Consider the following 27,448-nt stretch of genomic DNA (forward strand, 5'->3'; position numbering starts at 1 on the left):
TGTACATAAAGGAGAAATGGGAAAAAGAATGCAATATGTTAATCTCAGGATCCCAATCATTCACATATATTCTGGGAATGCCAAACCCTGGTACCATACTGGCAAGAGATACATAAGAACCTAAAAGCAATTTTTGAGATTGACATCCCCTTCAATTTTGACACCCTATACCTAGGAAATATTCCCTATGAAAAATGGGACTTCAATGACAAAAAATTGATAATGATGCTTCTGATAGCAAGCAAGAAAGCTATCACAAGAAGATGGTTAAAACCAGAGGCACCCACAGTAGAAGATTGGATAGACGTAACTCATGACATCTACATAATGGAAAATATGTCATTTTCAATACAAATTCAGCAGGAGAAGTTCTACCGGATCTGGTCGAAATGGACAGAATATGTCAAACACACACGATCTGACTTCTGCTAAAAGTAATAACGATCAAATGTAACAGATCCTCCCCAGGAACAGCCGCTAGCCTGTCTGATATGTTGTATCATTGTTTTATGTTCTGTCTTATGTCTGACCCTATGTGATGTCCCCCTTTTTTATTTTTATTTAAATTTAAAATTTAATATATTTTTTTTGGGGTCTTATTTTTGTTGTTTGTTTATTTTTCATTTGATCTTTTATGTTTTCTGCTTCTCTCCTCTCTTTTGGTCACCTCCCCCCCTTCCCTCTTTCCCTCTTTCTCTCCTCTTTCCTCTCTGCTCATTCTAAGTTACCTGATGTGTACCAAAAAATGTATCTAGTGGCCATCGTCCACTGGTAAAATAAAAGAATTCAAAAAAAGGAGAATGTGCCAGTTGAACCCTGTTGAACCATTCTTCGCTACAGTTTAATCGGGCAATAGGCCCTAAGGCCCATCACCATTTTGTTTTTATTTTTTTTATAAAATATTTATAAAACATGTTCTTCACTTTAAGTTGTATGTACATACTAGTGTTAAAAACATGGAAACAATAGCTTTGGTGGCCAAAGTGTTCTATGCCAGTAATCGCTGGCAGCCATATTTGGAAATGGTTACCATGGTCACCAGAATGCCAATCTGCAATGCCCCAATATCCATATATTTTCTAAATATATTAAGCTAAATATGTACCAAATTTGGTGCTTTTATCACAAATTGAACAATAGGTTAGCTATGCCGCACCACTACAGGGAAGATGTTAAATAAGCAAAATGTTGGAGTTTTCCTTTAAGGTAAAAAAAAAGGATGGAGTGCCCTCAAAAAAGGGCAGGGAAAAAAACTAAAAATAAATAAAAATAAAAAGGTAATAAACAGTTTATTTGTCTATCTGTGTTATTTCCATCTTTAACCGTTTACACATGGGAACACTGTAATTCTATACGACTGCTGAAAGTCTAATGCCTAACGCCAGTATAGCAGTATGTACAAATATTCAATAAATAGGCAGTTTGGATGATGAAATAGAAGATATAATTAAGAACACATCTGAATATAAAACTAAGTAATTACGTTTTGTTTTTGAAAGGCCATGAAGCAGGGTCATTTGAGCTAACGTTCCTCCCCCCCCCCCCCCCCAGAGTGAATTTATGTGCGCACCCGTTGGCTGGTTAACATTATTAACTAACGTGATTTGAAAGACGCTTGGTATTTAGTAGGTAAGTATTTATTTCCACATTTATGACAACGATTGTAGGTTAGGCTACAGTTTGTTATTGTAACAAAGGTAGCAGACGGGGGTAGGTGGAAGGTGCAATATGGTTGTACAAATAATCAAACACACAGTCAAACAGCTTTAGCTCCCCGCTGGGCAATGGCCAGGGGCATTTATTTAAACAAAACAGAAAATTAAGAAAGCAACAAAAATCATACAGGCTCCCAGTGAAGCACCTAACTGTCTTTGCTATAGTCCAGTCTTTAACTAGGCCGGGCCGCTGTCCGGCTTACCGGCTGTTAACTCACAGTTTGGTTGTCTCCAAACAGCTCTCCCACTCTCCATTCCAAGACACCCTCTGATTTACTTGTTTTTTTTATGTTGTGGGACTTGTACAGCACTTTGTTCAACTTTGTCAGTGCTGTAAAGTTTAAACCTTTTAAAATCTTAGACAAACAAAACACTTTGCTTTCATGAAATATTGTAAGCCGTCATTTGAGGCTTTATAAAAGCAGCACAATGAACACAAATCTGTGAGTGCCGAGTCCGACCTCATCTTAAATAACAAACAGCATTGCTTGTTGTAGTTAACAAAGAGAGGCAGAGTTGATTTTGCAAAAATATATATAATTTTTTTTTTTTTTAAATAAACAAATTTTATTTTCATATTCGAATCCCATGCCCATCGAACGAAGCTTCGAAGCTTCAAAGTATTTAAGACAGCCCTATTAAATGGACTGTTATATCTTATTAAATTGTGGACATTTATTCATTCCCACTTATTAGACACTATTTCTGATGGTAAAATGAGCGTACAAAGCAAAATACAGAATTCTGAAATATTAAAAACGAAAAAAACAGAATTTGGAAAAAAATAAAATGGAATTTGGAAAAAAATAAAACGGATTTCATATGGCTCTAGGATCTCCCTTCTTAGATGTCGGTGATAGTAGTGTTGCAGACTAACAGTTGGTAAGCATGCACTCATGTGTGTAGTGAAACACAGATGAGTGCATGCAATAGCAACTGAACATTTTGAAAGATTAAAGATAGAGCTGATAGCGAATCTATTTGAGGCACAAAGGCGGCGCAAAAAGGGTTGCGTCCTCCCCGTCTTAATCACAGGACGTTCAACACTCTGGTCATCGCTCCGAGACAGCCGGAGACAGGGAGATAGGGAGATAGATCCTCGTAGGGTCGCTGTCTCGATAATGCAGTGTTCCCTGTTACAGACCGGTGTTTTTTTTTTTCATCATGGGTGGACTTTTTTGTTAGCCTGAAGCTATGCCTGTAGCATGTAGCCTGGAAAACTTTTTGGGACGCTGAATTCAGTATGCAGTAAAGGAATATAGCATCAGCCAATGGACATATCGATCTACCAGATGGCGATCAATAACTGGGAAATCCGTTTTGGGATCCAACCGGCCCACGGTAAGAGCTTTTTCACGTAAATTACAGCTCGATTGGGCCTTGCTTTGATAGCCGATCAGCGTATGAGGCTAATGCCGTTATTGGTAATCAATAATCAGAAACGACGTCCTCCGCCCCCCCCCCCCTTTCATGCATTCATGGTGGACCGTGATACCGATATGCATTTTGAGTTTTAGCTCTAGCTTGTGTATAGCCGAAACGCCATTCGATTTAACGTTATTAGCTTAGCGCACTGTATCTCGCCTTCCAGGAAATACCCCAGAACATTGCGGTATATAGTTCATATTCACGACGCTATAAAATGGGAACGTATTGATGAAAAAAATATTTATTTAAGGCATATTGAAGGGACGGTTTAGTGTCAATTGACAATGACAATGGACAGATAGCAATAATATAAAGTATAGATTTAGCTCTACAAACAGCCTCACACACAATGAAAGGTTGTTATGATAAACTGGCTTTATAGAGTGAGATTAGACGGATCCCAGTGGCCGCGAAAGTGTTAAGCAAATACATAAACCGCGGAGAATATGAAACGAATCAGAGCCAAACGCCCGATAGGTTTCATTCATTAAAAAAAAATTGCGTTTAATTTTTAATTTAATATCCCCGCGGGATTCACATTTGTAATGCACCGTTATTAAAATAACCACTAGGGCTGACCTTCGAATTTTTTTTGGAATTCGAAGCTTCGGGGCCGAGATTCTATTTTAATTCGAAGGTTCGAGATTAATTTTTATTTATTTTTTTTATAAAAAAATTATGTTGTGGGACTTGTACAGCACGTTGTTCAACTTTGTCAGTGCTGTAAAGTTTAAACCTTTTAAAATCTTAGACAAACTAAACACTTTGCTTTCATGAAATATTGTAAGCCGTCATTTGAGGCTTTATAAAAGCAGCACAATGAACACAAATCTGTCAGTGCCGAGTCCGACCTCATCTTAAATAACAAACAGCATTGCTTGTTGTAATTAACAAAGAGGCAGAGTTGGGCGGTCAGGTGGCGTAGCGGAGATTGTGCTCGTCGTCAATGCAAGAGGCTGCGGTCTCGACTCCCGGAGAGTCAGCATTGCCTTGGCTTGGGCTGATCGCTATACTAACTCGTTTGGCTGAGTTAGGGGGAGGGAAGCCGTGGGTGGGTCCTGGGTGTTGTGGACAGCGACCCCTACAGTTCGGTTGGGGCGCCTGCACAGCGAGGGTAGGATCTGGAGAAAGGTAGTGTGACCTTCCACACGTTACACTCTCCCGGTGAGAATCTGCGCTACCAGGCTGGCTGCCGGCTGGCTGCACATGTGTCGGAGGAAAGCATGTGACAGTCTCCGGCCTCCCGGACCAACAGTAGGGGGGGTGCGCAACAACCAGGAAGGGGGTTGGGAATTGGCATAACGACTAACAGTGGGATGGGAGAAAAATCGGAAAAAAGGAGGGGGAAAAAGATAATAAAAAAAAATAAAAAAAGAGGCAGAGTTGATTTTGCACACAAAAACTAAAATATATATATATATACATTTTTTTTTTTTTTTCGAATTTTATTTTCATATTCGAAGCCCATGCCCATCGAACGAAGCTTCGAAGTATTTAGACAGCCCTAATAACCACAGTGTGTATCGCGACTGCGAGCGCCGTATAGCTATGAATTGACATGCATTATTTAGGATATGGCTCTGCACTATACGCTGGAACATCTGGACTGTGCGGGCAACTATGTCAGGATCTTGTATGTGGACTTCAGCTCGGCCTTCCTGGAGCACCAGCTATCCCTGCTGCAGGTGCCGGCCTCCACTCGCAGGTGGATTACCGACTTCCTGTCCAACAGGTCTCAGCGGGTGAAGCTGGGGAAGAGCATTTCCAGCTCTAGGTCCACCAGCACTGGTTCCCCGCAGGGCTGCGTCCTGTCCCCACTACTGTTCTTCCTGTACACCAACAGCTGTGCCTCTCTCCTCCCCTCTGTCAAACTCCTGAAATTCGCTGACGACACCACCCTGGTGGGTCTCATCTCCAAGGGGAACGAGTCGGCCTACAGGAGGGAGATCGAGAGGCTGCAGAGCTGGTGCAGCTGCAACAACCTTGAGCTCAATGCTCAAAAGACAGGAGATGGCAACTGTGGAATAATATAATGATTCCCCAACTCTCTCATGTAAAGACAATCCCCTCCCCTTTCTCCCCAATTCTGTGTCCCCCCCCACCCATTTGACCTATCAAATGGGACCACATCCCCCCCTTTTAACTATATAAGGCTCCTCCCGAGAACAATCCAGGTCTCTCTACCTGGGTCATTCAGCTGATCACCTGGGGCGAGCCCCTCAGCCATTCTCTCTCTAAATACTATGTGTATATTTCTATCTGTCTGAGAAGTCATGGCGAGGTAAGTATCCTGAAGAAGCACACCATCGTACTGAGGTAAGGTCAACTTCAATTTAACATCACAGACTATAAAGATAAAGAGCTATTTTGTCTGATTCAAGACTGGCCATTCAGTTACAATTTTATTTAAAGCCCAATGCTGCAAGATCTAGTTAGATACAAGATCTGATAGATTATAGTGAATATGACCTTCTTGGCATAAGGACTCACTGCTAATGCAATTGGCTTGCATTTCCTATTTTCAATTAAGTGCTTTTATTTACAATGAATTGAAATAACCCTAAATGATTTTCCTCTTTAGCAGAAAGACATTGAATCATTTATGTGAGGAGATTCTAAGGCAAATCTTATCACTGCTAATGCAATTGGCTTGCATTTCCTATTTTCAATTAAGTGCTTTTATTTACAATGAATTGAAATAACCCTAAATGATTTTCCTCTTTAGCAGAAAGACGTTGAATCATTTATGTGAGGAGATTCTAAGGAAAATTTTATCACCCTCAGATCATATTGGTGAGAGGACATGACGAGTGAGAAGGAGGAACACAACCCAGAGACCAGGGCGACCCACGGCAGCAGAGGACCACGAGGGACGCCGCCAAGGAGCTGCGGACACAACCTGAGAGAGCCGCCATCCAACCCAGCCCACATGACACAGACGTCCCCAAAGGAAGGGGAGCAGACACAGAAAGGATGACATGCTGCACCACCCCGGCAGCCTACGACAGACCAAGGCCATGTGTATCTCCACCATCCGTGTGAGAGAGAGCGTCCTACTGACAGGCCGCTACACCAGCAAACCCTCGCCCCTCTGGTACCGCGATGACGGGGAGCGGGGGACCAACCACCACACAGCACGTTCAAGACCACCCTATTGCCATGTCTCTAGGCCTGATAAAGGTCAAGCGTGAGCACAGTGGCAGACATGTGATGGTGGTGGAGAACAACATAGGCTCCAGGAAAAGTCTGCAAGGCCACTATAGTTGACCGCCCCACTGCTACCGGTGACCCTGTGACCCTTGACAAGGTACACAGGGAGTGGACGGCGACCTCCTGTAGGCCCCCTCTGAATGATGGAGGAGTGAATGTTCCCGACTTCATCATCTAGAAGACGGACATCATCAGAGACCCATAGACCAAGAGAAACGCCTAACATACATTGTCCACCTTGTTATGTATTTCTTATTAATTTTATAGAACCAGTTGGTTTGTTCCAAGACACCAAGTTTTGTTTGACCATTGATAGTATGAACCACAAAATACTAGAACAATGCATAACGATTATCATAACCACCTTGTATATCAGTTTTTTTATACAAACCACTAGGTTAACGGTTTTTAAAAGTTTATACATTAGCCACTAGGTTAATGCATATCTGTAAATCCTATTCCTGATAATTATACACACGATTTTGTGTTTTCACCCTGTGCACTCTGACCACACAGAGACAGTGTGCTGATGCAGACATGTATTTAATTGGTTTATTACTATGTCTGTATGTGCAACCATGATCTTAGCTCCCATTGATATTATCATGAAGACACATAGTTAACACTTAAATGTCTGATTCACGACGTGAATGACTGGAGGTAAGTGCCAAGCTAAGATAGGCACAACCAGAGCTTCTAATGATTATGTTATTTGTTGTTTGATATCAGAGTTGAGGACCAATCATTGATATAGGTATTTGAGATTATTAATAAAAGAAAAGGGTGATAATCCCACATCTCTGATATCAAAATAACACAGACTTTAGTCCAGTCAATCATGTCATGAATCACGTATGTAAATATTTCTATTTTAAACTGTTATGCCAACCACGGATTTGAATTGATTTTCATTCATTAATCCAGTTAACCAACAAATCACAATGGCCAACATTTTCATTATTTTAATTGTTTTCTATTTTCATTCATTATCTGATAACCGATGGATTACATCGGTCCCATTCTTTTACCATATCTATTCACTTTTCAATATTTTACCTGTTCCAAATAATCCTGGTATATTATACATTAATCTCACCCACATTATGAAGAGAAAAGTGAGTAACTGTGGAATAATATGAGTCCCCAACTCCCTCAAGACAATCCCCTCCCCTTTCTCCCCAATCCTGTGTCCCCCCCACCACCCATTTGACCTATCAAATGGGACCACATCCCCCCCCCTTTTAACTATATAAGGCTCCTCCCGAGAACAATCCAGGTCTCTCTACCTGGGTCATTCAGCTGATCACCTGGGGCGAGCCCCTCAGCCATTCTCTCTAAATACTATGTGTATATTTCTATCTGTCTGGATAATAAACCTTATTATCTTGATCTCGGTTGACTGTAGGGGTGGACGGTATGGTCTAAAATTTATATCACGGTATAATTTGAAGCATAGACGGTAACGGTATATATCACGGTATCAGTGTTTCCGTTAGAATAATTTTTTTTGCCTGATAGGCAGGCTATATAAAGAATGACATCCTCAAGGCATGTAGATTTATAATATTTGAACTTAAAACTAGGCTACTTTTGCGTATAAAGTCATTATATTCCAAATAAAATAAGTCCCGAGTCGAGACTCCGTGCTGCTCCCATTGCAAACAGCGGGGCTGGATTTTGCTAGAAGCATAATGTAGCTGCAGAGCCGCAGAGCCAGTGGCTCTTTCAGGTCGTTCAGCCGTTTGGTGGGGGGGCGCTGTTGAGCGGGCCTGTGACCAGACCTGAAAGAGCCACTGGCTCTGCGGCTCTGCAGCTGCATGCTATTTCGCAAATCCACTGCTGCAGCCGTCCTCCCGTCGTTATCATAACACTACACACATATCATAATGTTTACAGCAAACTGTAGTTGATCACCAGGTATGTTTTATTAACGTAGAATAATTCATATAAGAAAAACGATAGGTAAGATCTCTTACCTTTCTCCACTGGTTAAAAATGCCAGGAACTGAAATTGAAACTTGCTGTGCACCGCGGTGATATGTGTTTATTATGAAATGACAATTGCGTGTTGACACGCCCAGTGCGCCCACTGCGCGAAGCCTCCTAAATAACTTTTTCCAGTTTGCACATATCTATTATCTATGACTAATTCGATCTATTTTTAGGGGCAAATGCGATTGAAATAGTCGCGCTGTGGTTACATGACGTCATTGCTATTTTAGAGCTGCTCTACCGGTTACACGGTATAGTCAAAATCCATACCGTAGAGCAAATTCATACCGTTTATACCGTATACCGTCCACCCCTAGTTGACTGAGTACATTCTTCAGGATATCCACAAATATCCCACACAGCCCTGCCCCCTCCCATCATACTGGGAGGCACCCAGGTGGCCTCCGTGGAGTCATGCCGATTCCTAGGCATGACAATCTCCCGGGACTTGAAATGGGAGCTTAACATCACGGGCCTGCTTAAAAAGGCCCAGGGGAGGATGTTCTTCCTCCGGCAGTTGAGAAAATACAAACTGCCGAGGACCATGATGCCCCAATTTTACACGGGCATCATTGAGTCCATCCTCACCCACTCCATCATCTCCTGGTCCCCCGCTGCAGCGGCAAAAGATCTCGCCAAGCTGCAGCGGGTGATTCGCTCTGCGGAGAGGGTGATCGGCTGTCCCCTGCCCTCCCTCAGGTCCCTGCCCGACTCTATGGCGCTGAAGAGGGGAAAGATCATGGCCGACCCCTCCCACCGCGGACACAGCCTCTTCACCCTGCTCCCCTCTGGGAGAAGGCTGAGGATCCCAAAGGCTGTGAAAGCTCGTCACAGACTGAGTTTCTTCCCCTCAGCCACCAGGCTGATCAATGCCTCAGGCCCCCCCCCCCCCCTCCGCCCCCAAGTGACACTGGCTCAATGACACTGCACTGCACTGGTCTTTACTGGAACTCTGCACTTTACACTTTATATATATATTGTGGCAATTCCAGGTGTAGGGGTGGCAGAATAAACAACACACAGACAGGTTGCAGTTCCCAAAATCATACTCTTTATTTTCTATTTAAATAATGATCGCTTGCTGGCGTTAATCTGTCGGCCGGGCGGCATCTCCGCTCTGTGGCCTCTCGCCTTGCGCTGCTACGGGGGACTGAGAGGAGGCTCCTCGGCTCCGTTAAGTCCCCCCTCCCCAACAGGCGCACCGCGCCGTGATTCGATAATGACTCCTGATGGTTCTCTAGTGACAGGTGCGTCCGGAAGCGGACGCCCAAACATGGGCAGCGCCCAGCCATTGGGTCGCCACGTAACGCCCATCAATCACCAAGCCTGCCACAGTACCCCCCCTCCAGCTCCGACCGTCGGGGAAGAGCGTCCGACGCCCAACAGGCATCCTTCCTGGAGAAGGCGTCTGCGTTGCCATGCGCCACCCCGGACCTGTGGATGACAGAAAAGTTAAACGATTGTAACTCCAGAAACCATCGAGTCACCCTGGCATTGGTCCCCTTTGTCTTGGCCATCCAGACGAGGGGGGCGTGATCCGTCACCAGCGTGAAGCGCCTCCCCAGCAGATAATAACGGAGCGTCTCCAGTGCCCACTTAATTGCCAGACCTTCGCGCTCCACCGCAGAATAATTGCGCTCGTGTGGCAGTAGCTTCCTGCTCACATACACGATTGGATGTTCCTCACCCTCCAGCTGCTGGGAGAGGACCGCTCCCAGTCCCACCTCTGATGCATCTGTCTGTACCGTCATCTCCTTGTCGAAGTTCGGGGAGACCAGCACCGGTCCCGAATAGAGGGCCGTCTTGAGGTCCTCGAACGCCGCCTCCGGTGTCCACTTCACCGTGAACGGCCGCCGCGCCTGGGTCAGATCTGTGAGGGGAGCAGCGCGAGCAGCGAAGTTAGGGATAAACCTCCTATAATAGCTTGCTAGCCCATTAAATGTCCTGACCTGCTTCGTGGTTAAAGGGCGAGGCCACTCCCTTATCGCATCAATTTTCCCCTTCTGCGGTTTTACATTGCCCCGGCCTATTGTGAACCCCAGGTACTCTGCCTCTTCTAGTCCCAGCCTGCATTTCTTTGGGTTGGCGGTGAGACCCGCCTCCCGGAGGGCACCCAACACCGCTCCCACCTTTTGGAGGTGGGAGTCCCAATCTGACGAATGAATGATAATGTCATCGAGATATGCGGCTGCATAATCCCGATGGGGCCGTAGTACTCTGTCCATCAGCCTCTGAAAGGTAGATGGCGCCCCATGCAGGCCAAACGGGAGAACTTTATAGTGAAATAGCCCGTCTGGGGTGGAGAAAGCAGTCTTCTCCCTCGAGGCGGGGGCCAGAGGGACTTGCCAATAACCCTTCGTTAGATCTAGAGTTGTGATGAACCTGGCCTGGCCCAGTCTATCAATGAGCTCATCCACTCTAGGCATGGGATAGGCGTCAAACTTTGAAATGTCATTAAGCTTCCTGAAATCGTTGCAGAACCTGGTTGTTGAGTTGGGTTTCGGCACTAAAACAATAGGACTAGACCACCCGCTATGAGACTCCTCAATTACTCCCATCTCCAGCATGACCCGCACTTCTCTTCTTACGGCCTCTCTTTTTGCCTCTGGGATACGACAGGGCTTCAGCTTTACCTTGTCTCCCGGGCTGGTGATAATGTGGTGCTGGGCCAATGTGGTGCGGCCGGCGTGGCCGAAAACACGTCGCGGTTCTGTTGGACCAGCTCCCGAAGCTCCTGCCGTTGGGTCGGGGACAACTTTTCCCCCGATGGGAACATCGGCCGCCTCTGCCACCTGCTGCGCAAAAGGGGGGAGAGGGGGGGGGGGGGGGCAAGAGCAACACATCCCGGGCATGCCATTTATTTAACAGGTTAACATGGTATAACTGTCGATGCTTCCTACGGTCGGGCTGGTGGACCTTGTAGTTGACGGGACCCACTTTTTCATTATGTCGTAGGGTCCCTGCCATTTGGCTAGGAATTTGCACTCTGCTGTCAGAACCAGTACGAGGACCCGGTCCCCCACATTAAACTCCCGTGGCTGTGCGCCCTGGTCATAAATGCGCTTCTGTGCGTCTTGGGCCTGTTGCATATGTTCTCTCACCACTGGCCAGAGCGCCTTCATCCTGTCTCATCACCTGCACATGCTCTATGAGAGACCGGTGGGGCGACGGCTGTTCCTCTCAAATCTCTTTTGCGATGTCCAGGAGACCCCGCGGCTTGCGGGCGTAGAGCAGCTCAAACGGCGAGAAGCCAGTGAAAGCCTGTGGGACCTCACGCACAGAGAACATCAGAAAGGGCAACAACTGATCCCAATTCTTCCCATCCTTCTCCATCACCTTTCTTAGCATGCTTTTCAGTGTTTTGTTAAAGCATTCGCACAGCCCATCCGTCTGTGGATGGTATATGGAGGTTCGCAGCTGTTCCACTTTCATTAGTTTGCACATTTCTTTCATGACCTGCGACATAAAGCACGAGCCCTGATCAGTGAGAATGGAGTCGGCAATTCCCACCCGACTAAACAAATGAAAGAGCTTCCGTGCCACAATTTTGGCCGTCACCGTGCGTAACGGGATGGCTTCGAGGTAACGTGTTGCATAATCTATGATTACCAGTATATACTGGTGGCCTCGGGACGATTTGACTAGGGGGCCCACCACGTCGAGGGCAATTCTTGAGAATGGAGTCTCAATGATGGGCAGTGGGATCAGAGGATTTTTATAGTGTACCTTTGGTGCTGTGCGTTGACACTCTGGGCAGCTCCTGCAGTAGTCCTCTACCGCTCTCTTCATGCCCGGCCAATGGAAACGCGCCTTTATGCGCTCCATGGTTTTGTCCACGCCCAGATGCGCTCCGAGGATATGTGACTGCGCTAGCTGGAGTACAGTGGGAATAAAGAATTTCGGCACCAGCAATAGTTCTTTAACCTCATCATTCTTTTTTACGACTTGGTACAGCAGTTGTCTTTTTATTGCAAAGTGAGGATATGACTCACCCCCTCCACTGGATTTCCATCTACGGTTTTGATATTCGCACGGGCCTGCGTTAGGTTTGGGTCTTCCAGCTGGGCCGTTCCGAACTGACCCGCCAGGTCCCTCCCCACCTCGTCCGCCTGGGGGAACTCCGCAAATGGTTCCTCGTCACTGCTATCCGTCTCGGGGCCCACTTGGGGCTCCGGCGCGTCGTCACCCACACCTGATGCCGTCTCAGTCTCACTCCCCGTTACATTCAGGGGCTCCGGCGCGTCGTCACCCACATCTGATGCCGGCGTCTCAGTCTCACTCCCCGTTACATTCAGAGCACACACCTTCGGCTGACGTAATCCTTTCCTCTTCCTCGGGTTACCCGTGGAGGGTGGGGTGCGCGGGGAGATGACGGCTGAGCACAGCTGGCGATACAGGGGGCAGTCTCGACCAATCAGCAGCGCTACCGGCAGGTTGGGTATCACGCCGGCTGTCATCGAGCAGACCCCCTTGGTGGTTGTCAGGGTGATCTGCGCTGTGGGATACAACTTTGTGTCCCCGTGCACACAGGACACTGACACTTGCGGAGCCTCTGCGTCGCAGTGTGCCAAATGGGGCTGAACCAGCGTTATGACACTACCCGAGTCCAGGAGCGCTACTGCATCTTCGTCGTTGACGCGCACGGGTAAAAGTGTTGCCGATGTTTCCTTATGGGCCCAACAGGCTGCGCCATAATTGCACGTCTTTCCGTGGGGGTCTGAAGCTGCCGCCGATGGCATGGACACATCCCGGCCTGGGCAGTTCCACGAGAGATGCCCTGGCTCGCCGCAATCATAGCAGCGGCTTTGGTCCTGGTCAAACAGCGGTCTTCTTCGGGGTAGTTCGGGATCACCTGCGTTCCCTACCCGGCCCCTTGGGCTGGGCTCGTCGGGACCCCTCCTCGTTCTTAGCCTCTCTGGCTTTTCCCCTCGCCCCCCTTTGAGTAAGTCCCGCGTTACCTGGTGGGCCTCCACAATATTCACTAGCTGCTCCACGGAGCGGGGGTCCGCCTGACTCGCCTGCTTCTTCGTGTCATAAGGGAGGGCTCTAACAAAGCGGTCCATAACAATCCGTTCCACTTCCAAGACAGTGGGCCCTGCGGGGTCGGTCATTAGCCAAGCTCGGCTTATGCGGACTAGGTTGTGCATCTGGGAGCGCGGGGAGGCCTGTGCGTCATACACCCAGTCATGGAACCGCTGCGCACGGGACTGCAGACTATGGCCGTAGCGGCCCAAAATCTCCTGCTTTAGCCGGGTGTAGTTCTCGGCTTGCTCCGGTGGCAGGTCCTGGTAGGCCTTTTGCGCATTACCCAACAGTAAGGGGGCCAGCAGTCCCCCCCAGTCGTCCTCTGGCCAGCCCTCCCGGCCGGCGGTGCGCTCAAACCAGGGTTGTACAGTGCGATATATATGTTGCACGTGCGACACTGACGTCAGTCTGTGCGATGAAAGGATTGACTTCAATAGCACTGGTGCGATGGCCCGCTATCCACTTGGTACTTGTAGTCTTGTGCGATTAAATACAATGTCCCTTCTGCGTAAGACTCCATATATCAAACACCAAATCCCATAATCCCTAGCGAACAATATCCCCGCGAGTTGCGAGCTCAATGTACAGTGACTCATATCCGCTCGGCTCAGCTCACAACACGGCAGGACTCGTCTCAGCAGCAATAGCGTTTGGAACGCGGACATTGAAACAGAGCTAGTGGATAGTCTTGTCGCGACCCAAAACAAATCCCTGCTGTTTTATTCGGCAACGGGTCAAATGCATATAACATGCTTTGCAATCCTCGCGTCATAAAGTCCGAAATGAACGTTACGTTAGCATGAGCTAACAACAAGCTGTTCATAGCCATATTTATATAGAGAGAACAGCAGACGAGCAGAGTGAGGAGGAGGGGGCAGACATTCTCCCTTCTCTGTGTGTGTGTGTGTGTGTGTGTGTGTGTGCGTTTGGAAAGATCACATGAAGTCAGACGAGTATATTATATTGATAGTAAATGTACTGAGGGTGGACAGATAATGTTGATATTTAAACATAAAAAATACAATACAAAATAAATGTATTCATGATCATGCAACATAAAACGGTTGCGTGTTGCGAGTTCCAAAACATTTAACTTAAAGTTTAAAGCTCAATATATCAAAACGTGGCACTTTACAGTGAACAGGAGGTCTATGTGTATTAAAAACAATAGATTGTTTTTCCTTTAAAAGTCTGGAAGAGGTCAAAAATAAAAATGTCAAATGATATTTCCGTTGCCTTTTTTGAGTTGATCTAAATGTTACTGATTGTGTTAAATGGGCTTATGTTATGATATCGTCTCATATCGATTGCAGGCACCTGCATCGTATCATATCGTGGCATATATCAGCAAATATCGTATTGTTGTCCAAAGAATCTATATCGTATCGTATCGTGATGAAACTGGTGATTCCCACCCCTAGTAGAGTCCATACACCCAACACCAAATCCCATAATTCCTTACACGTAACGTGTCTGGCTGTGTGACGTCAACTTGTCAGCATGAAAATGACAGCCAAACATGGCACTGCAACTAAATAACACAAATACAATAGGCACATTTGTGACTGTTACAAATATAACACATTTTATACTTGTGCTACAAGATTTTGGCCTGTGCTACAAAACGATCAACCTCTGTAGCACCAGTGCTATGTGCAAAAAAAGTTAACGTAAAGCCCTGGCTCAAACGCTAGGAGATAGGCTTCTATATCCTCCTGCTCCGTCAGCTCGGGGATGAAGCGCCCGGGGTTAGGCCGCGTCCCTGCGGGCCCTTCGTCCCGCCGGTGAGAGGCCATCCGCTGGAGCTCCGCGTGGATCATCCCAGTATGTTTCCTCTGTTCTTGCAGGGCCTCTTCATGCCGGGCCTGTTGTTCCAGGTTCGCCTGTACGAGCTGCTGCACCAGCGCGTCCATGCTTCTTTTCGTTATTATATATTTTTTTAATTTCTTTTATTCTACTTCGATAAAGTCTATCGTTGTTTATTCTGCACCCCTTATTGCCAGTAGACTATGCCCGCATTCTCCACCACTGTGGCAATTCCAGGTGTAGGGGTGGCAGAATAAACAACACACAGACAGGTTGCAGTTCCCAAAATCATACTCTTTATTTTCTATTTAAATAATGATCGCTTGCTGGCGTTAATCTGTCGGCCGGGCGGCGTCTCCGCTCTGTGGCCTCTCGCCTTGCGCTGCTACGGGGGACTGAGAGGAGGCTCCTCGGCTCCGTTAAGTCACCCCTCCCCAACAGGCGCACCGCGCCATGATTCGATAATCACTCCTGATGGTTCTCTAGTGACAGGTGCGTCCGGAAGCGGACGCCCAAACATGGGCAGTGCCCAGCCATTGGGTCGCCACGTAACGCCCATCAATCACCAAGCCCAGGGGTGGCTTGGGGTTGCCACAATATGTATTTCAATTATTAATCCTCCACTGCACTGTTTTTGTCCTGTGTCTGTGTTGGTGTTGTTGTTACTGTGAATAAAATTATGAAAAAATGCATACACCGTAATGCTGCAACAATTACCAATGTGTTTTACACAAATGGCTTAATAAAGGAATCTGAAAGTAAATCCATAGGCTGAATATGATTTATTATCAGCATTTTAGGTCTAATCTTTTACATTTCAAAAGCCCCCTCTAGAAGAACGAAGCACAAAAATATAATTCAGAATGGTATAATGGGATCTAGACTGAGGATTATTTCAGGAAGGGAGCTGGCATTTCTTTGCAAGGGCGTGGCCATGGTTTATCAAGCTAACTGAACTAAACCCTGCGGTGGACCAGATTCAAACTTTTTGATCTGTTGCCATAGCGATTTAGACAATCGCACGTCGGGGAACCGACAGATCTGGCTTAAGTCAAGTTATCCTGAAAATTATCCGGCTAACTCAGTTAGCCAAGTACGAGGAACAGGGCCCAGAGAAAGACTTTTGTCTCGTTTACATCAGGGTTAGGGTTGGGTACCGTTCATATTTGAACCGATACCTGTGAATTAGGGATGCACCGAATATTCGGCCACCGAAAATATATCACTGAATGTCAAAGAACAGGGTTACGTAACGTTCGTAACCTAAAGTGTTGTTGTGATGACGTAATCAAAACGCGGCTACAGACTTTGCGCAACGTATAACGTGAGCAGCTTGGCAGCTCTTCCTGCGTTCTGCAGCCTGTGATAACTAACTCCTCTTGGGAGTCGCGCTGTTTCTATGTAATCTCCGCGAGGAACGCATCCAATAAATGCATCTTTAACATGCTTTATATCCTCGCCATTACTATATGCCCGTCGTGGTTAAAACCTTTTAAACTAACGTTAGCGTTAGGTCCTCTTTCACTCGTTTCTCGTAAGCTACGTCATCCCCCGCTAAGAGTCATGGGAGATGTAGTAAATACAACAGTCCATGAATTATGACTAGCCACTACAGCAGGGCTATTCAACTGGCGGCCCGCGGGCCAGATCCGGCCCGCGGGATGATTCTGACCGGCCCGCCAAAGATTACATGATAATAAAAAAATTTTTTAAAAAATTTAAAAAATAGTTTTTTTTTTTTACTTTTTTTTTTTTTATGTCAACGTTAACACGCACAATTGAGCCAAAAGTCACTCAATTAATGACAGATTTCATTGATAAATTGAGGGAAAACTTTGCAAGTCGATTTGATGAATTTGACATGTCCAGAGAATTGATGCATTTTGTGAGCAACCCATTTGCCAATGTAGCTGCTATTTCCACAAAAGGACAAGAGTTCCTTGCATAACTTCACATTGATGAAGGTCTCCTGCAACTTGAAATAATTGACATGCAAGCATCATCTGCTCTGAAGCAGGCACTTGAGAATGAATCCACCACAACATTTTGGATAAAGTGTATTCATGTCAAGACATTCCCCAAAATAAAAACGCTGGCATTATCTGTGCTAACAATGTTTGGCTCAACATACACCTGTGAATCCAGTTTCTCTCACATGAATGCCATTAAAACAAGCAACGTGCCTCCTTGACAAATGAGCATTTGCATCACTGTTTGCGGGTAGCCCTCACTTCCTATGAACCCTCTTTCTCTGCCATTGCCCAGTCAAAGAAGTGCAATCGCTCTCATTAGATGTGTGTATGTAGGCTAGGCCTGTCTGCCCCCCACCCCCCTGATGTTTGAGAGTTAAGAGTGGACAATAAGTGCTAATAAGATGCTGTGATTTGCTGTTGTTGCACAGACATGAAGCACTTTTTCATAAGCTCAGCTGCACTATAAATGTGTTTTTTTGTTCAAGTGTTGATGTTAGAATGTTCAGATGCACATCATGCACTTGTTTGTTTTTTATTTTATTTTTATATTGAAATGTTGAAGAGGAGATGTTGCAGTTGTTGCACAGTCATAAATGAAGCACTTTCTGCATGAGATGTTGCAGATGTGGCACATAAATGAAGCACTTTTTTTTTAAAAGTATACTACTTTTTCAATGTAGTTAAATAAAAGTTGTGAAAATGTGGTTGCGTGTTGTGTCAAGTGTACATATATTCATATTTCGGGGAGGCGCCGTGGCAGGCCGGCCCCTGGCCCCTTGGGTTTCTGACAATGTGGCCCCCTGAACAATTTAGTTGAATAGCCCTGCACTACAGTAACATCATTAAGTCTGCTATAAGCTATTCTCCCTCTCGTGTGTGTGCCTTTATGCAGATCTTTATGCAGTTTTAAAGCACCTTGGCTTTGTTCTGAATGCACATTGTTGTAGTTATCCTACAGAGAAAAGAAAATGCACTTGACTTTAATGCACATTTTGTTGTATGCAAAGAGAAAATGTTTAAATTGTACAATCTTTCAGCAGTCAGTCTGGAATTAATGTATGCATTCAAAAGTGCTGAATAAATGTTTTATCGGCCCATAAGTGATTATTATTATTAATATTATTTAAGTTAAGTTTTGCCATAATCATGTCTTTTGCCATAATCAGGTAGCTAAAAAAAAAATACATTATATATATATTTATATTAATCATTTTCGGCCTTTCGGCATTCGGCCAACTGTTTCCTATTTTCGGTATCGGTTTCGGCCAATAATTTCCCATTCGGTGCATCCCTACTGTGAATCGATACCAGCACCCAGTGGTACCTTTTTTCGGTACTATAGTGTCTAAACATTTAATCTACCTACCTCAGTTGTAAAAAAAAAAATCCAAACTTCAAATGATGTATTATCATTATTATTTATTTAGAACAATTTGTTAATATATATATAATATTGCAGCGAGCGTTGTCTGCATCTAGCTTTGTAAAGTGTAACCACACTTGCATCCTTTTTCGGCTTGCCATTGCCGACTGCTTTGTTGTTGAATCAAGTCAAATCCTAGGTAAGCGTGTATTTTCCATGTGAATGTTGACGTGAACATGCGGCACACTTCATAGGTTTCGCTTTGCGGTAAACAAAACGTTTTTTTTTACAGTACTGAAATGTGGCACCGGTGGATCTCACGTGAATCGGTACTCTGTAGTACCGACGTGATTCGGTCGGTACCCTTAAAAGTACCGGATTCGGTACCCATCCCTAATCAGGGTCCCCCATTTTCAATTCATCATGACATTTATGACATACAAGATATACAAATATACAGTACTGTTTAACACATCCACCGCCGGAAACGCTTTAAAACGTTATTGCCCGCCATGCTTTGACCACCAGACCACACTGTACAGTGATATTGAGATCAATATTTCATTTTTTCGCCATGGCATTCATAATTCATATATACACCTCCGGCGCTGCAGCTGGACCCTACGGCTCAATACAACGACGGCTCAATACCGCCACCTGGTGGATGGTCGGGCGAGTTACACTGGTAAACAGGATATGGCTGCTGTGCGTCGATTAAATTCATCCGGCCGTCAGATATTGTCGCAAGGCTCCCGACAGACACTATGTACATAATGGATCGCTTTATAAAGTTTTTATAATCGATATGATTTCGGCGTTTATTGCGACATACAAACCGGAAATGGACCTAGGCGATCGACGTCCTATACCTGGGATCTTTCACCGATAAAACCATAACTATCGCGATAAATTATTTCCTCGAAATAAACATGAAACGTGGTCGCAAAGTTTCGATATCGATTTTCCAAGCTTGGATATGAGCACACGCACTAACAACCAATCAGTGAAGGAGATGGCGGACAGCGGAAGGAGACCCGCGCTGCACCTCTGGGTAGAGAGGTAGGACTCTAGTAGTCAACAAGGCTGGCTAGGATAATTAGCTTGCACGCCGCTATTTTATAGTTTACGTGCGGAGTGGGTGTGTGGCGTGAATTCTGAGGCCACGGTTAGAGTAGTGTGGGGTATACGGTGGACGTCGTTGCAATGTATTGGGGCGAAACAGAGTATTTTAGGGTCATATTTAGTACTTTGTAAACCAGGCTGGCTAGGATAATTAGCTTGCACGGCACTATTTTATACTTCACGTGCCGAGTGGGTGTATGACGTCATCCCGATAAACCCGATAACGTTATTAATAGCTCCGATAATATAATATATTTTTTGGTAAAAAAAAATGCGGTGTGGGTGAATTGGAATGAAGTGCGTTTGTTTTGACTGTAGGCTCCTCCCGTTTTGTCAGTACTGTGGTACGACTGACATTGTGTGGTTTAGGAACAGGGCGTTTTACACAAATCCAGCGCTCCCTTTCTTGGCTGTGACGTAGCCACGCAAGTTAACGTTAACAACTAACTTAGAAGCCCACGACGACGCGAGGAGCTAAGCAAAGCTAGCCCCTTTCGTGGCTGTGATGCAACCCTTGGTTGAATACGCAGTCACTTATTGCTCCGTAGTAGCCAGGTTAATTTGCACCACCAAGGACTGCTTAAAAGCTAGCGGCTTGAGCCCTTCTGCGGTTCCCTCGGTCTTCGACAGACAGACCGGCGCATGCAGTTCAGCGTCGCGGAGCATTTAGCCTGCTGGCTACCTAGCTCCACTTCAACCAGCATCGGGAGCTCCAGCAGCTTGTCGATGTGCTAATAGCCTCAGCAAGCTAATGTTAGCTGGCTCCAGCAGCTTGTCGATCCAATAGTGCTGGAGCCAGCTAACGTTAGGTTGCTGAGGCTATTAGCACATCGACAAGCTGCTGGATCTCCCGATGCTGGTTGAAGTGGAGCTAGGTAGCCAGCAGGCTAAATGCTCCCGACGACATCAACAAGCTGCTGGAGCCAGCTAACGTTAGCTTGACTGGTTGCTGGCTAACTAATGAAGCTACTCGTCCCGGGAGATAACGGTGTTGCCTGGCTGGTTGCTGGCTAACTAATGTAGCTACTCGTCCCGGGAGATAACGGCGCTGCCTGGCTGGTTGCTGGCTAACTAATGTAGCTACTCGTCCCGGGAGATAACGGCGCTGCCTGGCTGGTTGCTGGCTAACTAATGTAGCTACTCGTCCCAGGAGATAACGGCGCTGCCTGGCTGGTTGCTGGCTAACTAATGTAGCTACTCGTCCCGGGAGATAACGGCGCTGCCTGGCTGGTTGCTAGCTAACTAATGTAGCTACTCGTCCCGGGAGATAACGGCGCTGCCTGGCTGGTTGTTGGCTAACTAATGTAGCTACTCGTTCCCGTGAGATAACGGCGCTGCCTGGCTGGTTGCTGGCTAACTAATGTAGCTACTCGTCCCGGGAGATAACGGCGCTGCCTGGCTGGTTGCTAGCTAACTAATGTAGCTACTCGTCCCGTGAGATAACGGCGCTGCCTGGCTGGTTGTTGGCTAACTAATGTAGCTACTCGTTCCCGTGAGATAACGGCGCTGCCTGGCTGGTTGCCCTTCTGTCAAACTTCTTTAATTTAGCAAACGACTCGTCAATAGGTAGAAGCGTGCTCGCGCCGTCGTCGCGGGCCCCCAACACCGTGGCGGTGGTGATGCCGCAGGTGACCCGTTGTTGTTGTGGTGGTGATGTGAGGTGGTGATGTGTCCACTCAAAGCCTCTTTTTCAAGGCTCCGCTTTGAAAAAAGAAGAACAAAAAGCTTCGAGCGTCTTAGGTTGGATGCACCACAAGCTGTTGACGGATTGTGAATTTTCATTTGGAAAAATAAATATGGTCACTTTATCAGTCAAAACTGTTGTCTTGGCTTTTGTTTCTGTTGTCTGGTTAGGTCACATTTAAGTTGGTGTTAAGTTATTGTCCTGGAAAGTCTTTTTATGTATTATTATTGTATTGCGATATGTTTTGTTTCATGTTGGAAAAAAAATATTTTTGATAAAAAATATATACATTAATTTTTTTTTAATAATACAATAAATATCGGTTATCGATATCGGTTATCGGCTTGAGGAGCATAAAGTTATCGGTATCGGTGTCAAAAAAGCAATATCGTGCATCCCTAACGGTTATAGTAGTGTGGGGTATGCGGTGGACGTCGTTGCAATGTATTGGGGCGAAACAGAGTATTTTAGGGTCATATTTAGTACATTGTCATGGGATACACCGCTTGTCGGCTAACTGCTAACTGCTAACGTGCGCGGACTGATGACGACATCAACTCGAGACATTCGCAGCAGCAAAACAAGTCTATTAATAGCCCGTCCATCGGCGCCGGGCATAAGAAGTTAATTAAACTTGACAGACATTATATCGACGATAATTATCGATATCGAGTTATATGAAAATAATTTTATAATTTTATCGCGATAACGTTTTTGGCCATATCGCCCAGCCCTAACCCATACTACATAAAGCATTTACTGACGATCACGGAATTATAAACGACCCCCCCCACCTTTCATCCGTGCATGACGACGCATAACGTATAGGATCATATACAGTTGAATTTTTTAATATAGCGTGTATCGGGAATAAATGGCAATTGATAATCTATATATACGTTTATGCCTATAACTCACGTTCTATAAATTACTGCAGAAAACGATAAAAACATACTTATATTCTAGAAGGTATTTTTGTATGAATCTATGAATGAAAAAGTATAACGTTCCTACATCCTGAACGATAGATAATCGATGTTGAATGGGCCATAGTAATGTCAATTTAGCAATACAATTTAAAAAGTTATAGCCGTGCAAAGGTGAACATCTCCATAGGCTTAGAGTGGTGGCAGACTGGCTATATTGATGGATATAACCAGTGGCAGGGAATGTGTTAAGAAACAGATTATAAAAGAGAATATATACATTAGAGAATTTCGAGGGGGAAGAAACTGTACATTTACAATAGGCCAAATGCAATTCTTAAAATTATTCTATCTTATAAATCAAAACAAGCTTGGTTTGAGGCAGTGTGAACCTCACACAAGCCTAGAAATAGAATGTTTGTAAACAAAAGTGCAGTCACCGCCTTTGTAAACGACAGCAGTGAAACAGTAACCTTTCAGGTGGCTTTCTAGCTTCAAACAGCGTTCAGGGGACCTCATTTTCCTCTGAGGACAGCTTGTTTATTCAGTTATGGGGAAAAAAGCGTAATTTACAACGAAGTTGTCAGTGAAATTATTACTTGATAATATATTGCACAATTTATTTTCATAATTGATTGATTGATTGAAAAGTTTATTATCAGATTGCAGAATGGGTACAGTACAGTACAGCTCAATACATACAATTGTTAAGAGGATGCAGACCTGAGAAAGACTTTCGTCTTGTTTCCATCAGGGTCCCCCATTTTCAATTCATCATATGACACACATGACATACAGATAGACAGTACTGCTACATCTATACATTTATGACATACCAGATTTTCAAATACAGTACTGTTTGTGATACTAAAAAAATCCAGAAGAAGAGTATATACATTTGACATAGAAACTGTGCATTGGGGGAGGTTGGGTAGGTGGGGTGGGGCTGTACATTGGAGGTGGGGGGGGGGGGGGGGGGGGGACACTGTACATTGGAATACTGACATACATTTGACATGGAAACTGTACATTGGAGGAGGTTGGGTAGGTGGGGTGGGGTTGGGTGGGGCTGTACATCGGAATACTGACAAAGCCATGCTTGGTCTTTATTGTACAACTGGGTTAGGACATTTGTAGGGGCCAGTTTTGAATTGCAGTCTCCCGTAGGTGTTCTTTGAGAGTGTTTTTGAAGGTGGGTAGTGATTTACATTCCTTTACAGCTTTGGGTAGGGCGTTCCACATTGTTGTGGCATAATTGCGAAACGTGTTTAGTCCCTTGTTTGAGCCGAATCTGGGTTTTACATGATTTGTGGAGATCCCTCTGGTGTTGTGATCGTGGTATTGTCGTGGATCGTGGTATTCAATGACTCTAAGGATTTACTTGTATGAAGAGTGGAGAGGTGGGAAGTAGGAATAGGCTATAGTATACACAGTATATTCATGACACAGATGCCAGTCAAGAAGCCAAGATACTGGAACAGTTCGAACTTGTGTAATGGCATTAAGATGTGCTATTGTTATTTGATAAACGATTTGGGAAATGATGGGGATGTCTTTGACAACCTGGCCTCAAATGCAATTACCTGTTCACTACTACCGTTATTATCACTATTATCATTAATACTTGCACTTTGGTCTAGTATTACTACCTATCCTACTTGTACCCCCCCCCCCCTATCCCACGGGATTAACAAAGGAACACTTGACCTGAGTCTCCAATTTACAAGTGAAAAAAAAACACTGGGTTGTTAAAACAATATGCAGGATATCAGTTGCTTGATGTTGCTATCGATCTTCATGTTAGTTAAAATAAATGGAAAAACGGGGCGCTGTAAGGTAGGCTTAACATAGTATCTCGAATAACTAGCCTGCTAACTATATTGAGTTCCAGTTTTGGCAAGGAATCAGCAGAGGTAAAAATGAAAAGCTGTCACCGAAGGCTCTGCCATGGCATTTGATATCAATGTCAGGCCCATCCCCTTTACTGGAGTAATGGCAACAACAACAATGCTAGGAACTCGGGGACCAGTTCTGTGAATTGTCGGCCGTAAATTTGATAGCCAGGATATTGCTAACTGGACCGTTGCTTATATGTTGGGGGGGGGTCAAACGAGTAGCAGCATTACAATCCAACAGTGTGATAATCATATGAATACAACATCGTAAAGAAAATCATGGTTAGTGATTAAAAACGAACCCGATCAATCCTACTGCCATAAAAACAATGTTAACAGAACGTTAGCAAGCTGGCTATAATGCTATTGCGGAGCCAACTGCTACCAAACGCGTACAATAGCTAGCTACATGTGGTAGCTAACGCTAGTTAGCCAACATTGCCATTAAATACTTGCCACACTGGGTTAGCTAACGTTAGCAAGCCAACGATTAGCAGACATCGTTAAAAAGGAATTTCTGCCCGAGTGCCAACAACATGTCACTTAATGTCCCACCGACTAAATAGGCAGCATATAGTCCGGACGAACCGGCAAAGTGTCTTCTGTGTGTAGTAGCTAACATTCTTAGCTAGACACTCAGCAAACGCCATCATACTAAAAGTTAGCAAGGTAGCTAACCAAGCTTCATGCTAACTGCTGTCAGTCACACACGGGATTCGCTCGAGAGACGGGAAGAAGCGAACGGGCCATAGCTGTTTACCAGACTGTAGTGTACTATTATATATCCCAAGAACAATAATAATACCAACAATTATATCAAAACATCATGCAGATAACAGAGACAAAGAGGGTGCCAAGTGTATACTCCAAACGTGACACGAAAGCGAGAGAAAATAGGTTAACCGAGCCTTACCAGCTCCTCTTGAGTTGTCAGGGCTTCCGCCATCTTGAAGCCTTCGCAACGTCGCAACGGGCGCGCCCACCGCCCGCTCGTTCACGCCCAGTGCGCCCAAGCATAGACATAATAAGGTGATAACAGGTTAATACGTAATAATATGATTAATAATATAATACAAATAGTAACAGAAATATTCGGATAACCCTAGTTATTCATATAACCTACCATTTTACATTTACATAAAAACACACAAAAAAACCCTCAGCTCGGAACTAGGCAGAATCTGCATATGGCTCGCTGATAACAAACTATCATTACACATGGGCAAAACAGAGTCCATTCTCTTCGGTTCAAATAACAAACTCAGCAAGACCGACGGCTTCTCAGTTACAGTGGGTGACAATATTGTCACAAGGAAAGATGAAATTACCTACCTGGGGTCCATCCTAGAGGCTAATCTCTCCTGTGACAAAATGGCATCCAATGTAATAAAAAAAGTCAACCAACGAACTCGATTCTTGTACCGGATCTCCTCTCTGGTAAACAAGAACACCCTGAAGACTCTGGCAGGAGCACTCATTCAGGGGTACTACGACTATGCTTGCACCTCATGGTACCAAAGCACCTCAAAGGCGCTAAAAACAAAATTACAAACATCTCAAAACAAACTGGTCAGACTACTGCTTGACCTTACTCCTAGAACCCACCTCACCCCTGCCCACTTCGACAACCTAGGATGGCTTAGAGTAGACGACAGAGTACAACAACTTGCAATGGGCCTGGTCTACAAGATACACTACACGACCAAGGTACCCATGTACATGTCAAAATACTTCCCAAAGGTCAGTGAATACCACGATCACAACACCAGAGGGAGCTCCACAAATCATGTCAAACCCAGATTCGGCTCAAATAAGGGACTAAACACGTTTCGCAATTATGCCACATCAATGTGGAACGCCCTACCCAAAGCTGTAAAGGAATGTGGATCACTACCCACTTTCAAAACCTCTCTCAAGGGACACCTACGGGAGACTGCAATTCAACACTGGCCCCTGTAAATATCCTAACCCAATCATTCCAACCCCCTCCAATGTACAGTCATTTACCTAGTATGGTTTTGTCAATAGTTCAATGTACAATTGTGTTTGTTTGTACAGTGTCTCCTCCCCCCCCCCCTCAATGTACAGTGTTACTTGTTTATACAGTATGCCCCCCGCCCCCCCCCCCCCCCCCAACCACCTCCAATGTAAATTACCCAGTATGGTTGTCAATATCCCAATGTACCCAACCCCCCCCACCCAACCTCCAATGTACAGTTTCTACGTCAAATGTATATACTCCCTTTTCTTGACTCCTTCTGTATCACAAACAGTACTGTATTTGCAAATCTGGTATGTCATAAATGTATAGATGTAGCAGTACTGACTATCTGTATGTCATGTATGTCATATATGTCTATATGAATTGAAAATGGGGGACCCTGATGGAAACAAGACAAACGTCTTTCTCAGGTCTGCATCCCCTTAACAATTGTATGTATTGAGCCGTACTGTATTGTACCCATTCTGCAATCTGTTAAATAAAGTTTTCATTCATTTCATTCATTCATAGACTGTATGCAGGGAAATAGTTTATGCAATACAGGCAAAATAAACAGTAAACCAAATGTAAAGGTAAATCCAATGCTCTAACTAACAGAAAGACTATGATTGAATGAATGTGTATATACTTTTTTTTCTGGACTCTTTTTGTATCACAAACAGTACTGTATTTGCAAATCTGGTATGTCATAAATGTATAGATGTAGCAGTACTGTCTATCTGTATGTCATGTATGTATATGTTACGATGAATTGAAAATGGGGGACCCTGATGTAAACAAGACGAAAATCTTTCTCTGGTCTGCATCCCCTTAACAATTGTATGTATTGAGCTGTACTGTACTGTACCCATTCTGCAATCTGTTAATAAAGTTTTCAATCAATCAATCAATCAATCAATCAATCAATCAATCAATCAATGTTATGTTATATTTATATAGCCTAGCTAACACTCAACTAAGCTAATCAGCATGGCATGGCTAACAGCATCTCACTATAGCGGAGAGAAACAACATCAATCAGAAGAATCAGAAAGGTCTTTATTGCCAAGTAGTTTTCACATACAGGAATTTGCTTTGGTCGTTTTCGGTGTGACATTAACAGACAGATACTACAATAAAGAGGTGGAGTAAAATAAAATGAAATAGGAACTAAGTTAAGCACAATATAATATAATTATGAAATAAAATATAGGTCAGGGCTGTACAACTGTAAATAAAGAGATCGAATACAATTAAATGGGATATAAACTAAATTAAATATAGCACAATAGAATATAGTACAATTAAGTAAAACATAAAATACTATA

General features: G+C 44.7%; 1 protein-coding gene across 1 annotated transcript in view; it reads right to left on the reverse strand.

The window, feature by feature from the left end:
* ptpn9b (protein tyrosine phosphatase non-receptor type 9b) overlaps nucleotides 1-25,093 on the reverse strand; it is an 85,016-nt gene extending 59,923 nt beyond the window's left edge. Inside the window, exon 1 of the mRNA XM_084319120.1 lies at nucleotides 25,053-25,093. Within this exon, the coding sequence (XP_084175246.1) occupies nucleotides 25,053-25,085 (33 nt within the window). The 5' untranslated portion in view covers nucleotides 25,086-25,093. The remainder of the gene's footprint in view (nucleotides 1-25,052) is intronic.
* Between the last annotated feature and the right edge of the window lie 2,355 nt (nucleotides 25,094-27,448).

The sequence above is a fragment of the Notolepis coatsorum genome (genome assembly GCF_963971535.1).
Source record: "Notolepis coatsorum genome assembly, chromosome: 7".
Taxonomy (NCBI): domain Eukaryota; kingdom Metazoa; phylum Chordata; class Actinopteri; order Aulopiformes; family Paralepididae; genus Notolepis; species Notolepis coatsorum.